The 15,804-nt window shown below is 39.9% G+C and overlaps 1 protein-coding gene across 2 annotated transcripts in view; it reads right to left on the bottom strand.

Annotated features, from left to right (window-relative positions):
• Positions 1–15,804, bottom strand: part of epha6 (eph receptor A6) — a 68,536-nt gene that overhangs the window by 31,004 nt on the left and 21,728 nt on the right. For both annotated transcript variants that reach the window (XM_049728081.2, XM_049728080.2), the window contains exon 4: positions 1,750–1,905. In XM_049728081.2, the coding sequence (XP_049584038.1) occupies positions 1,750–1,905 (156 nt within the window). The remainder of the gene's footprint in view (positions 1–1,749; positions 1,906–15,804) is intronic.

Below are 15,804 nucleotides of genomic sequence, written 5' to 3'. Positions count from 1 at the left end.
GATGCATCAGAGTAAGCATTGTGCTGTAGCAGGCAGTCAGCCGTCAACAGGCTGGAGTTAAAAGGCCTGCGAGATTTGAAAATTCCTTTTCTGCCAAGCTCACTGTCTGCCAAGACAATGCAATGCTTCCCTGTCCCTCAGCAACCCTCCATCCTGCTCTACCTTTGCTGGAAATCTCAGCAGACAGCAATGCTCCTCCTCCGCTTCTGTCAGCGTATGTCCATTCTTTCCCCTCGCTTTATCTGGGCCGGCCTTTATCGGCCATCATCGCACCTCCTCTATACTCGCCGTTGAGCAGAATCCACCCACCTTGCCCTCCTGTGGATCAACCCCACTGCCATCAATCAGCCTCTATTCTCCTCTAGAGGGAGATTGGGATCAGTATCCTCCTCCTTTTCTTCCTTCAATGTCTACTCCGCCCATGTTTCCTCCACCTTTATCTCTTCTCTTGTGAGATCCTTGCTTTTTTCCTTCCTTTATACAGCATTTCTTTTTCATGTGTTCATCGGCCTTATTTCTAAGAATAATAATAACGGCAAAGAACTGTAAACCGTCACCCCCGATGACACGAGAGGTCTTCTGGCTGATCCATCTTTAATGTGGACTACTAACAAAGACGATTCAGTTTTGGACAATCACATAATTCTTTCCTTATCCAGCATGTACAATATACTATAGCCTGGAGATGGGATTTATTTTAGAGTTGCGATATTAATATACAAGCCATGAATTTCTGCTCATTTCCTCTCCAAGCATCGCACCTTGCAGATTAAACTCCCAGAATCCTTTCTCCACAATGCACAGTACAAATAGCACGCTCCCCATCCATACAAAGATTACAGTGATGCTCCGTAAATCTAAATGACAGCTAAATGGCGTTTTAATTAAAGGGGAATAAGTCAAATTAAACTTTAATTTAATGCAAATATTACTTTGTAATTACTGTCCGTGAATCAGCGGTAAAGATGAAGCAGATGATCCACGAGCTATTCATTTGATTATCTATTGTACACTTTGACTCTGAACAGATACATATTAAATACCGCGAGGATCCTCCAGAGTCAGGTATTAACAAGTTTTGGCATTGCACGTCAATCACAGTAATGTTGCACACACAGACAGTAGATGTTGGGAAAGCTACTTGGGAAATGTGGTGAGCTAAGCTTTTGGGCAAACACGGATATGTCCTGTATGTCTGTTTGGTGAGATCTTATAGTAAGTAGTAATATTGCCTCCAGCTGTTCTTCAGTCTATTCTGTATTCTTCTACATCAGGGGTGTCAAACTCATTTTTGTCGCGGGCCGCATTGTAGTCATAGTTTCCCTCGGAGGGCCGTTATGACTGCCAACGTCTTCTATATACATATATATATATAAACAGTTTAAAAAGATGAATGGCAGTAAAAACTTGCTAGCAATATCTCTTAAAAAAAAAGTGAAGACAGTTTGTAATTTTAGTACTGACACAAAATTTGTCTTCGCGGGCCACATAAAATGATCTTGCGGGCCATATCTGGCCCCCTGGCCTTGAGTTTGACAAAAATGTTCTACATACTCATTGCATTTGAGGATTAGAAATGCCGGTAGCTTGTGTGGACACGACCACGCATTCACTAAATTAACTTCCCAACTCAAAATCTATTTGATTTTGGAAACGGCGACGAAATGACAACACTTACGATACTGACGAATGTCGTTCAACTACTTACGTTGACACTTTGCAGGTATTAGGATGTTACAGCATACTTACGCGTGCAAGCCATAGTTGGGGGATCTTTTCCAGCCCTGAAGTACCCCACTTCACATCGGCAGACTGCGGCACCTTCTCCATAGCTGAAACTATTAAGTGGGCACTTTGAACACTTGATGTTTCCAGCAAAAGCCTTGTAGAAGCCTGGTTGGCATGCTGAGTGGGACAAAAACAAACAAAAAAATACAAGGTGGTCAGTGAAATCTGACAAAAAGCCAAAACAACTTGCTCAATCCAACAAGCTGGCAAATCACAACTTCAGCTGAACATTCACTTAAGTTATTTTCAACATTGTCTTTTGAAGGGCAGTTAATTACTGTAACAAAAACGCACACACATGATTGTACCACAATGATTAGTGTCATGGCGTACGCATGCCAAGGTTGCTGACATCATTAACCTCTTACACCACTGTGTACTTGAGTCACAATCTGTCCGTCAAGCCCGACCTCCTCCATCCTTTTGACTCTGTCAGCCTAATGGGACACCTCGTGTCGACCTTTTCTTTTAAACCCTTGTAACAACATTCTGCCTCAATTTGTCTGGTCAGAGTCAGACTCTACTCCAGGGCCAAAGTGGTGCTACGCTAGGGCGGACAATGCATCAAGTAAGAACTCACACAAACATGCTTTCATGAATACGTACACCCACATACCACGCTGCAATTGCACACAAAACTCAGATTGCAAAACGAGAACTGCATACATTGAAAACGAAGAAAAAAAAAAAAGGCTCCAAGGATGATAAAATAATTGCAGCACAGTAACAATGGTACAATGCTCGACTGGGGTCTATCAAGGACCGAAAGGGTCAACGGTTCAAATCCCAGTTCTGACTCTCGGCTGTCAAAGTGTCCTTGGGGGAAAACATTGAGCCTTAAATTGCTGCCAGGTTGTCATTGTCAATGACAACCTGCTCTCAAGAGCCTTACCTGGTTGAATGAAAAATAAATAAATAACAATAACACTAAGAGACAGGCCCTGCATTTAACTGTGTGAAAGGAGACTTACTATCACATACAAAAACTTAGTCTGTGCCATCAATATGGAGAGACTATGCTACAAACTAAAAATATCTCATGATTTTTGTTTTATGAAATATTACTTTTCATTCCTCTCGAGACTTCAATATAACTTTTGTTTGCTCATGGCAAACCATAATGCTTTAAGATTAATGTTTTTTTTATCACCTGTGCATTGTCATAAAATCTGAAATTCTAATTACCGTAGTCACTCTTGATACGTCTTGGTGCCCATAAAACAAATTTGAGAGTAAAGGCACACCTCAGTTGTTTTTTTTCAGTGCCCGCAGCAGGGTTGGAGCAGCACGGCGCAAAGGAAGGTTTGAGTTCATTTTCTCCTTGCTGTTTTAAAATGTATAACATTGCCATCTCTTGTTGTTGTCATTCAGAAATCACTCCGTCGCTCTCTCAAATTGTATGCGCCAAGATCATCTCCTGCCTGAATTGAAAATTTGTCATCCCCAAAAAAATAATCAAATCATAAACACTTTTCAATATGACTGCGCCAGCCACACAGGTCCAAACAGATTGTCTTATCTGTGTGGGAACAGATCGGACCGTCAGGTTACAAAACGAGGCTCTTGACAGATGAATGAAATAACTTTTAAATTTTAGAGGGCAGCTTCACACATCTTGGAAGTGGGCACAGTCGAACTGGGTTCAAGAAAATAGATTTCTGACTCACTGGACTTTGGGGCCATAGTCAACCGTTGGCCCTCGGCTCAAGGTTAATGGGATCTGGAAGTCATCCAGAACATCCTCACAGCACTAAGTCGTGGACCGTAAGAGTTGCGAGTTATTCCATTTGGTGTCGGGTAGAAACACAGGAGCATGAGTAAGGCCATCACTTAATTACTTATTTGGAAATTGTAGCCAAATTAATGGCAAATATTTGACATGGAAATTGTTTAAACCCATAAAAGCATTAATACATTTGGAATCCAGGACAGTTTATTTATTTACCACCCAGTTCAGTGAAAAAAACAAACCTCATTATTCCTTTTTTTGACATGCACGTAGGTGGCATTGATTTTCTTGGCAGAAACAAGAAGAAGCATTCTTCCCACGTTGTGAAACTGATGATTTTATTGTTTCTAGAAAGTCACATTTTTATACATTTGAACAAAATCACTTCCAACCAAGTCTTGTATGATGCCAGGTAAATTGCATGCATAATATGCAGCTTTGCCGTTAGCATGAACAGTCTTTGCAGCCGATGGGAGGTGAATTCTTCTCCCGGGTGGTCGGTGAAGGAGAACAATTCCAAGAGGAGCACAATTCTGCAGCATTTACTTGCAGAACCACATCAACAAATGTTGCAGAATAGTTCAGCTCTTGAAATCAAAAGCAGTGTGGTGACGAGGCGATGCAAATGATGATATAACTCAACTCAAAAGTATACAAAACTAATATGAAATGTCATTTTCATTTGTCCATTTTGACTTCAGGTAATAATTAGGCACACCAGATACAGTACCCCACCGGTATCTAGCAATCGGGCTATTCTGATTTTGCAAAACACGATTCTATTTAAACAAGAGCAAATCCCCTTTAATTATCTCTAAGCTAGAGCAAAATGATTTTTGGTTGAATCTGTTTTGGTATGCTTCCAGGGGCTTTTGCGGTATCAAGCCTATAAACCCACAAGATGATGAAATATCTCTCATATTCTAAAGAATCTCTTGAGGAGTGGCACTCCAACCAACCCTTTAATAGTTTTTCATGCAATCAGGACCGATGCCCTCATCACTCCAATGACTGGGCCTCCCTGCTACTCCCCCCCCCCCCCCCCCCCCCCATCTTCATTAACCGATGAGAGTGCAAGCTCTGATTTGCACTTGAGGATTACTTTGCCTCCCAACACATCTCGACTGAGGTGTTGGGAATGGTGTTATTCAATTTGTGGAAAAAAAAAGTTGCCCAACTTCAACTCTGTATGAATATTAATGTCATTTGTTAGCTGTAATAATACAGCTTAAAAAGTGACATCCAGAATTGTCTTTTCATCCCACATAACGTGATCATGTGAATGAAAAACTAATTTGTGCATCACTTCAAATATTTGTGCTTGTTTTTGGTTGCTGCCTTCATACCTCACCGTTTTCCCCGGCTCGTTCATTCAAGTGTCTATCATGACTTACTCTGCAAAGTGCCTGGTGATCACAAGGCAAGTAAATGAGTATTGAACCAGTGTCTTGGTTTGTTGGGATGGATGAGGACGGGCAAAGGACACAAACAGCAGCCACAAGCCGAAAGCACAATCTGGTCGATATTCAATTGGACAGTGACACAATTTGGGATAATTTTGGATCTTTGCACACCCACGATGGGTTTGAAAGTAAAACAAAAGGACGTAATTAAAATCATCAAATCGGTTCAGAAAATTTATTCTACCGCACAAAAATTATGATTATCGTAATCATAGTTTCCCTCGGAGGACAGTTATGATTTTTAACGTCCTCTACATACGGTGTAGGCTACAAAACAAACTAATGAATAACGAGTTTTTTTTTAATTTTTTTAAAGTGAAGACAATTTGTAATTTTAGTAATCATACAAAGTCCATGCACAATGTGTCTTCGCGGGCCACACAACATGATGTGGCGGGCCGTATCTGGCCCCGGGCCTCGAGTTTGACACAAATGGTCTAAAGTATCATGTTCAGATGTGACAGGGCAATGTGTTTAAAACACAAACAAAAAGAAGATACCAACAATATGAATTATTTGTGGTACAGCATGTCAACTGCATTAACATTAATTAACAACTGATTATAGCATTAATAAATGAAGCAATTTAATACACCAATATCAACTGCTCAATAGGCTACCTTTACGTCACACTTAAACATTTTGACTAAAAATAATAGAAATGTCATGCAGCACTCATTACATTACATTAAAGTTTGCTGATTTAGTATATTCATGGCATGTTGGTTTAGTTTCACACTTGTTTTTAGTGCGAAAACAATTGCGTCATAAACCATAAAACACTGTGTGTTCGTATCCAACAGCGCAATAGTCACACGGCTCATCCACATCATTGGACAAATTAACACATCCTCTTCCTGAGAACTTCTACTCCACTGTTAATGATTTCAACAACAGTTTGACATACCGGAAGGCGATGTGAATTTACAACTTTGGTTTAAAATGCAAGGGCGGTTCGGTCCCTGTATCACCGATGCCAGAGTCTGGTCCGCATTTCCGGCAGTAAGTCGGATTCGTTCCCAGTGAGGGTTGGACTCCGCCAAGGCTGCCCTTTGTCACCGATTCTGTTCATAATTTTTATGGACAGAATTTCTAGGCGCAGCCGAGGCGTTGAGGGGGTCCGGTTTGGGGACCTCAGCATCGCGTCTCTGCTTTTTGCAGATGACGTGGTGCTGTTGGCTTCTTCAGGCCGTGATCTCCAGCTCTCGCTGGAACGGTTCGCAGCCGAGTGTGAAGCGGTCGGGATGAGGGTCAGCACCTCCAAATCCGAGTCCATGGTCCTCAATCGGAAAAGGGTGGAATGCCCTCTCCGGATCGGGGATGAGATCCTGCCCCAAGTGGAGGAGTTCAAGTATCTTGGAGTCTTGTTCACGAGTGAGGGGAGGATGGAGCGTGAGATCGACAGGCGGATCGGTGCAGCGTCGGCAGTAATGCGGACCCTGTACCGGTCCGTTGTGGTGAAGAGAGAGCTGAGCCAAAAGGCAAAGCTCTCAATTTACCGGTCGATTTACGCTCCTACCCTCACCTATGGTCACGAGCTATGGGTCGTGACCGAAAGAACGAGATCTCGGATACAAGCGGCCGAAATGAGTTTTCTCCGCAGGATGTCCGGGCTCTCCCTTAGAGATAGGGTGAGAAGCTCGGTCATCCGGGAGAGACTCGGAGTAGAGTCGCTACTCCTCCACGTTGAGAGGAGCCAGATGAGGTGGCTCGGGCATCTTATCAGGATGCCTCCTGGACGCCTCCCTGGAGAGGTGTTCCGGGCATGTCCCACCGGTAGGAGACCCCGGGGACGACCCAGGACGCGCTGGAGAGACTATGTCTCTCAGCTGGCCTGGGAACGCCTTGGGATCCCCCGGGATGAGCTGGATGAAGTGGCTGGGGAGAGGGAAGTCTGGGAGTCCCTCCTGAAGCTGTTGCCCCCGCGACCCGACCCCGGATAAGCGGAAGAAGATGGATGGATGGATGGATGGATGGTTTAAAATGCGCCCCAGTTTCATCTGGCCATAGTTATGTAATCTTGATTCATACTGCTAATTTTCACCGGTTTAATAAGGCTACAATCTTGTTGTATGGTGGTTTGTTGAATTTAATCGCGCTTGGCTAAGGTATAATGGTTGCAGGCTCATTATTGGAAAGGTAAGCGAGGCAATAAGCTATTTTAATTCTGCTTATTTAAAAAAAGAGACAGTGTTCACAAGGCTAATCACAGCTAATTATCTCTGCCATTGACTTCTCTGAGAGTGTAAGCGACTCTATAAAAAATTCAAGTAGTCACATATAGAGCTCCAGCCACCAGAATATAACAGTTTAATACACGTGTAGTCTCACTAAATAAATTGATAACTTAATACTACAAAGTGAGATATTACAAGTAAATCATTAATACAACCAATTTTAGTATTTTTTTATGCATCCAAATAACCCTTTGCTAAATCAACACACCCACAAGCACATTCGCAAACGTGTGCCTATCTGCAGAAGAGTCAACGCCGCCTGACGATCGCTTTGGGATGGATCGTAAGAAGGAGTTTTTACAACACTGTCTGGGTGTTTGAAAGCCCTGACCTGTGGCTCAAATGTATGACTAAAAGCCCAAATTGAAAAATGCTATAAATCTACTGCTAATTGTTGGAGGTGGATGACACAACTAATGCGCCATTGTGATCAAGGGAATCCCAGAATAAGAATCAAAGTAAGAAACAAATTCACACAAATCTCTACTCCTGGTCCTGAAGATGTGAATAATATTTTATGAAAAAAAAACTTGAATATAATCCCATAAGTATATTTTATGTAACTGAGCCAATTAGTGTTATGTAACGAAATTAGAGCTTGAATGAATGAATTTACGATAAAGGGAAAATTATAATGCAATATCATTTTTTTTTATGTTCTACGTGGAGTTATCATTTTCTGTATTTTTTTTACTTTTTTCTTGTATTTCTTTAATGTTCAAAATAAACAACAAGAACTTGTCAACTATACAATGGCCTCCACTCAGTTGGGATATTTGGAATCTGAAAAAACATTTGAACAGTGAAACAATTAACCTTGACGCCATTTTTTTCATGATTCAAAACTTAAAACCACATAACACATTCAGTCATTAGATGCACGACCTCGAAAAAAACTCTACCAGTCGCCATTGGAAACGGCATCACTTTAACTATAACAACACGTGTACAAAATAACATAATAGAAGCATAACAACAGTCACATGTATTAATTGTGCTGGGGAACACCTCCAACTCGCTAACACATCACTGCAGCAAAATCCAAAAGCGCCATAGTGTTATTGGACCCAGAAGCTGAACCAAACCAAATGAAATATCATCGAGAGCCGAGCTCCCAATGTCATACGCTAACAATGACATTGACTACATCTTCTCATTTATCTTCGGACTTATTGGATTCTATTAGAGGTAGGCCGACTCATTCGCTTGATCTAAATATAAAATTTAATGTGGCTCCTCTCTCATTTAACGTCACGTAAGCGTACACCTTTACACACAGATGAGTAGTCGGTATATTATTTTCCCCTCTGCTTCTTGTCTGATCTATAGAGTTTAATAGTGTTTAATAAGGCTGACATTACATTGGTATAATCCTACTCTGTCATGCACCGACACACAACCAATTCCATTTCCATCGGCTCAGCTGTTTTCTCCGCGCTCTAAAAGCTTATTTCAATGAACAAAACGAAGCTTCAAATATCAATTATGAATGAGTTGATGAATACTTCGTTTCCTTGAATCTTTTGGTCGTTGTTCAATATGCTTTTTTTTTTTTATTACTAAAAAGCAATAGAAACCCTACACAGACGAAAACAATCAGGTGCTGGCTGCTGAATTGGATTTGAAATATATCTTGTGTGACACCAGACCTGGACCTTTCATTTTTTGGTCTAGTATTTGCTGTTTAGAGCTACTTTAATCTGAGAGAGGGCACTGTAATGTGTCAAATGAAAAAATAACAGGGTCATGAAAACAATCCTCAAACATTCTTTGTTGGTCTGGAGGTACAAAAGCAAGCACACTGTACTGTGTCTGTATGTGGAGTAAAAACAAACAATGGGAGTGGGAAGAATGTATGTCCAGGTTAAGACTTTTTCTTTTTTTTTTTTAAAACAATATTGTAAGTCAATTTTTTTATGCTTCTTGTGTAGTTTATTATGCAGCAAAACTTCTTGCTAGAGGGAGGTTTCTGTTTTTTGCTACAGTTGAGCTTCCTGCAGTTATTAGAGGATTTATTATGTTTAGGTTGCCATCATGCTTTAATTATTAAATAATTAATGACCACCTTCACACTGTTATTTTGTGCAAAACTCTCATACCTTACCAAATGAGCGTGTGATCATTAATGCAATTCAGAGATTAACAATTTATGTGTGGAGAGAACACTTTGGTTTAGGACACCTTTTGAGTGTGGCTTTATCCTGGAGTGTCCGTTGCTGACTGCAAGGGAGACTAATTTACGATGATGTCATCCCTCTTAGCGCTCTGGCCTCCTACTATAAGGTGCCTTATTACAAGGTGTTGCTTATTTTAAACGGACCTCTGTGGTACATATTGTTAAAAATGGGAAACACTGCCTAGCGCCGGATCCAAATTTATGGGATTGCGGAGAAAACTGGAGTATCAAGAGAAATCCAACGCAAGCACAGGGAGAACATGCAATAAATATGAGCAGACTGAGCTAACCACTTTGAAAATTGACATTTAACCGTAATTGCACTTTACCGGCTGACAGTGGCCCGACAGTCGTTCGTGTAAACATATCATCGTTGGAAAATCTGCTGCAGTCGTCTGCTCCGCTATTGCTTGATTGTTTGTTATGATTTGCGGATTTTCACGTGAACCTGTTGACCGCCGCACTTTTCTCATATCAAGTAAGGTGTGTCGAAATCAATGCAATTTTGTGCTTTTGTGGGTTACTCTCAATAATCTTTTGGGCTTAGTCGACAAGCAGCTGTAGCTTTTACAAATCACACTGTTGTCTCCGATTTGTGTAATTAGTTTAGTGTTATTGCGTTCACGTGGAACGGAGGGTGTAAAACGTGTTATTGCTTTTTAACTGAACACGCTAGGGAGACAAATGTGTGCAACAAGATCAATAAATCATATCTGAATACATCAGCGTTCCTCCAACTGGAAAATGAACTAGTGGCTGGTCCTCTGGTTATAATTGAGATTAAAATTGTATTAATATGTGCAGAATCATTTCCATTGTATAACATGTAATGAAGTGTTGTAGTTAATGCATAATTGTATGGATTAAATAAAGTGCTAAGTTACTTGGTACGCAAATGTAAGTACTTGCATTTGTGATATTGTGCATGCTTAAAAATACACCGCCTCAGCATTCACCCCCCCCCCCCCCCCCACCCTCTCAATTCCAACTGCCTTCTTTTCTAATTGTTCATTCATCGGTCCTCATCTTCCAGGATAGTTGATCTACTTGAAAAGCCTCCTGCAGTTCTTTAATCACATTGACCACCAGCATTCAAATTAAAGCCGTCACCGCCACTGCTGGATACAAATGGTCAGGGCAATGTGTCTTTTATGCGCGTCGACATCAGATAACACGTCGGGCCCTACTTGTGTAATTATTTTGACAGCGTTAGCACCCGTACGTGAAAGTTTTCCAAAACTAGAAGGCTTTTCTTTTATAAGCAACCATAACGTCACACCGGAGGGCGTGAAGTTTTATTTGAGCTGAGCGCATTTGTCATATTGCGGCTATGATGTTGTTCAAAGCCTGCATAATACAATGCCGGGATTCCCGAGGGGCTAGAGCTCGCACAGACACTACATCAACAAAAATATATTGAAATCAGTTTAACTTGTTCAATGTGCTACTCTCAAATAATTTCACCGAGCCAAAAGCTCCCTCAAGCCAGCCTGTCTCTCCTTTATATAAACGAGAAAAAAAAGCATATATATTCTGATCTCGAACAAGAGTTCTTCTGTATATCACAGCATCATTAATGATGTTGCTCCGCCTCTAAATAAAATGCAAATAAAGCCCAGTAAAGGGATTTAATTAAGTACATATCTTTGTGTTTCCCTTGCAATTAAACCCCAGCGGAGTCTTCCAGCAGTTCAAACATATTAAAAAAAATGCCTGATGTGAGTGGATGATGTTAAAAGCCGTTAGCTTAACCACATGCACATGCATTTAAATGCAGTGCAGCAGGAAGCTTATGTGCTCTTTCAAGTTTTTTTTTTCTCAAGTGTTTTTGGTATTACACTTAAATCAAGGAGAATATGTGAATACTTAACTGCTAAATTGGATGAAAGACATTTAATGAAATTTATTCTTAAATGTAATACATAGAACTGAAAATATCTAATTATATTATGGCAGTGTTAAATCTGAAATGAATGTTAAAATAAAAATATATCTCAGTAAAGTGAGAGAAAAATGTCTGATGCCACAGCCTGCAAGTAGGATTAAGCTGCCAATAAAATAAAATAAAAAATTAGTAATAACTGCCTCCATATCATTTGGTAAAGCTTTGGCAATCCGGCACTGAAATGCTGAACTAAAAAGCTGTTAGCAGGTCCTAAAAGCTGTACAATAGATTACAGCTAAAGAGTTAGGTCATAAACCTTTAACATTCTTGTGTTCACAGTTCCTCAAAGTTCTGTGGAAAGAAAAGAAAAAAAAGTTCAAGCAGTTTAATATTCCGCCACTTGTGTGGAAGCAATCCATTTGAGCCTCTCCTTTGGAGAGATTGCTGGAGAGGTGTGTTGGAAGCCCACATAATGCCTGTGATTATAACAGGAAATGATCTGACTCTATAGGCAACCTTGAGCATCTGTCACAAAGTCTGTATTTATTTTCAACGAAAGCCATTTGCAAAAAGCAATCCCAATAGGAGCTGTGCTATCAAGTCTCATTTTCACTGAGGCAATTAGTGCGCTAGCTGCAATACTGTGTGGTGAAAAGAAGAAATATCAGCTAATATGATAAATGCACAGAAAGATGAGTTTCCTTCTTATTGTAATCCATGGATACTACTGAGCAGCATTTTCCAAATATTGCACCCTCGTTCAAAACTTCTTGACAGAGCTGTCAAATTATTCCACCTCTGCAACTGAGAAAAACAATATAAAGAGCAAAAAGAATCACTTTAGCAGTTAATTGCATGGCCAGATGGATCTAACAGATTAATTCTCTTGAGCATCCAGTGACACTGACAGCACTATCAGACAGACCAATCGGAACACTGTGTGCGTTTTTGTGAGTGTGCGCACACTTGTGTTGGCTGTTGAATCTTCAACTTGGCATATTCTGAATACTCAGACATCAATATGATTGCTTAGAAATGAGATAAGAGACGGTTTCATTTTTGCAATGCACAATCCAGTTACTACCGGTTTCGTTCGTGTTGATATTGTGTTGAAGTTAGTCGCAAATATGTAATGGCACTAAAACACTGATGGGGTGTGGTAAAATGTCAAGAGGCTCGTTGTTACTCTATCACATGGGCTTATTTCAAAATAAAAGTATCAGAGGGTATTACATGGGCATCACTGTTTAAGTTGGGGAAGTTTTAATTTTTTTAAGTTAGCTTTTGCACCAAATAAATTGTCACCAAATTTGATTTACAAGTTGGTAAGCTTTTATATTTTCCAAGTTAGCTTTTGCACCAAATACTTTTTTTTTACAAAATTTGACTTACAAGTTGGTAAGCTTTTATTTTCACAAGTTATTTTTTGCACCAAATACGTTGTCTCCAAATTTAATTTGAAAATATTATCTATTTTTTTTCTGAGTATAGTGTCACAATAGATGCATTTTAACAAATGTGTTATTTGTAAATAAGTGATTGGCACTGTCAGACTTTTTACTGTAAAAAAACCCAAAACCCATTCAGCCATATAACCTGGCAAAATATGCGAGGTGTGGATCATTATTTTGTAACAGGTTTTTTTGGGGGGCGCGTAAAATATTCCTTTAGAATTCACATAGTAAATAAATACGTAACTGCACTAGTAAAGCTGAGGCTGTGAATGTTCAGCCTGTTGTCAAGCACATTAAAAAGCACAGCAGTAGCACATTTTTTCCACTCACAGTGCCATTTTTGTTATCACTCTCTGACTGAAAGGAGGTAAAAGAAAAACTGCGATAGACCCACAGTGGCCAGTTAAGTGGCCTTTCCAGTGAGTCTGCAACTGCATGTGCGACCGTGTGTATCAGAGACATCAAACAGGCAGCGCTTGGGGTACAGAGATTTTAGTCTGCCACCCTGGGGTCTTCTGGTGGCCTGCAGCTCACATAATGTTAATCGCTGCCCATGATCCTGTCCTGCTACTGTTAACACTCACAAGGAAGGAGCATTGTGACTAGCGTGTTTGAAGCTATGCAGTCATGCACAACTGTCTCAGGGGCTGTATAAATTTGCAGTCGACAGACTACACATAGCATGTTAAATGTCATGACTGTTTTGCATGGGCTAAAAAAGTGATTTTAGTGGGGAAGGTAGAGAAGAAGCAATACTAATTGATATAAAATTTTACCTATGTGACAGACAATAAGGACACATCGCTCAGTCACATAATAATAAATATATGAGTCTTCTTTTGGTCTGAGTGACTATTGGCAGTTTCGCTGTCAAAAAAGGAGCCACTCAAGCATTATTACTTGTAATGAAACATTTCAGATTATTTGAGTAAGGGTGACATTACAAAGAGTAATGACCACCCATTCAGGTTCATCGCATCAGCTGATTTGTGACAAAGCACCGCTGCCACAAACTGTAAAAACCTTACGACGTTTCATAATAGCAACGATATAGGGAATTCATATAAATTATTCTGTGTTAGGAACATAAATGCACTGTACATACAACCACTATAAATATATTTACTCTCCAATGTTTCCATTACTATGCTGCCCCTTGCTGAACGGCTGAACACAATCTGAATACATAAATGGATTGAGTTGTTTACACTAGTGAGATTAGGTCTATCTGTATCTCACTGTTATCCAACTGCCTTGTAAAGAAACGTACACGGTATAAATATTACAGTTTGTGTGCCAATGTTCAAGCCTTACAGAAAAATGGAATTCATTTTTTTTTTTTTTTTACTACGTTCATGTCCCTAGATGTATACTTGTTGGATCTAAAAGTGGAACGTCAACTCTCAAACAGCTTTAAGATCAAAATATGGACTTCAACCAATATTTTGGAGCCAATATATGCTGTAAACACAAACGGTCACAAATGTGCGACATTGGCATAGCAGGCTAGGAGTCAGCACACCTCACCAAAATTTATTTAAGGCAGCAGCACCTTTGGCTTTGCCATTTTTTTCTGAAAACAAGACAGCGGTAAGCAGATTTCTATTTCTTAAGCAGTTAACGGACATCAAGGACATTACTTAACAACTATTGTGCAGTATCCATTCATAATTACGTGATCCATGCAGTCTCTCTACATTTTCCAGTTTGTCTTTTAACCTCCCATCCTTTCTTCCATCTGACATCAACACTGTTACTTGATCAAGGAAGCTGCCAGGATTAATTCATACAGATATCATCACGTCAATTCTGAGCGTCATTGTTGTGTTTCTACTTGTGGGGGTTCAGCCAAAGTTCAGGCCTCAATCCAATCCGAGGGGAACGGATTGCCACCGCAGTCTTCTCTAAACCTGACCCACTTTTTTGCTATCGCTGTTTGCCGCTTTCAATAGCTGGATTAAGTCCATCCACAGTGCGTGTGTATGTGTGTCCTCGTATGTGCAAGTGTGCGCCCCGCAATTCTACCAGTGTGACTAACAAGCTTGGCAGTTTCATTCCGACAGACTGAGACACCTACAGCTAGTTAAAGCCTTTTGTGCCCTAGGGTCATTTGCTCCATCCCTTCACTGCTTGCTGTTCAAATACGGACGGATCGGGTGAGGAAGAGTCCGGACGAGTCCACATATACGTAGGCCAAAATCCCATTTTTATTCACAAAGCTCTTAACAAATTGAATGCATTTAAATAGACTTATTAATAAATAAAAACACGAGGGAAACTATTTTGTACATTGTTTTGTGACCTTAACTAACCAACATATCAACAAAATATAAATTACATTTGGTATTTCAATTTACTGTTTATTTTGTCAAGGGACAAAATACATTGCTCAGCTTTGAGCTATTATACAGATGATATTTGAAAATGCTACATTTCTGTCCATGGCTTTACCTACTTTTTAATTCCATTAAGTGTCCTTGGTTAGAGAAAACTCAAAAACTCAAAAGATCTAATAAAATACAGGTGATGATAGTGTTTGTCTAAATCATCTCTGAAACTGTTGATATGTGCAATTTTTTTATTCTTCAAATTGTTCCCCAGTGTAACAGTGACATTTTCTGAGCAAGTGAGCTTTTTATTTATTGGCTGTAAAAACAAATAGTAAATTTTGGCTTTTGCGAGAAAGCACTTTGTCATTATCGTGGTAATGTGTTTATTAAAGTTAAATGTCATCTTTTACAATTTTATAGCTGCTCTAGTAAAAGTAACTCAAATTAAATGCAGCAGTCACTGACATATCACAAGTCAGAAACAGTCGTCTCATAATGTATAAATGTCAGTAACATGTGAAAGACAAAAATAATTATTTTTATTAGTAACTTGCTCAATACCGCTGTGCATGCATGACAGATTTTGCGGGAGCAGCAAAAAAATAAAAAGCAGCCTTTGGCTACTGTAGTCTTGTGCTGTTTCATCCAAAATGGAGTCCTGAAATAGCACTATATGGTCCACTTTGTGGAGGCGAAAAAAAAAACAAAAAACACTTCATTTTGTCACTGCACTCACCTTTCC

Source organism: Syngnathus scovelli, chromosome 8, assembly GCF_024217435.2.
Source record: "Syngnathus scovelli strain Florida chromosome 8, RoL_Ssco_1.2, whole genome shotgun sequence".
Classification (NCBI taxonomy): Eukaryota; Metazoa; Chordata; class Actinopteri; order Syngnathiformes; family Syngnathidae; genus Syngnathus; species Syngnathus scovelli.
The sequence above is the reverse complement of the archived record's forward strand: the minus strand, read 5'-3'. Positions and strand labels throughout refer to the sequence as shown.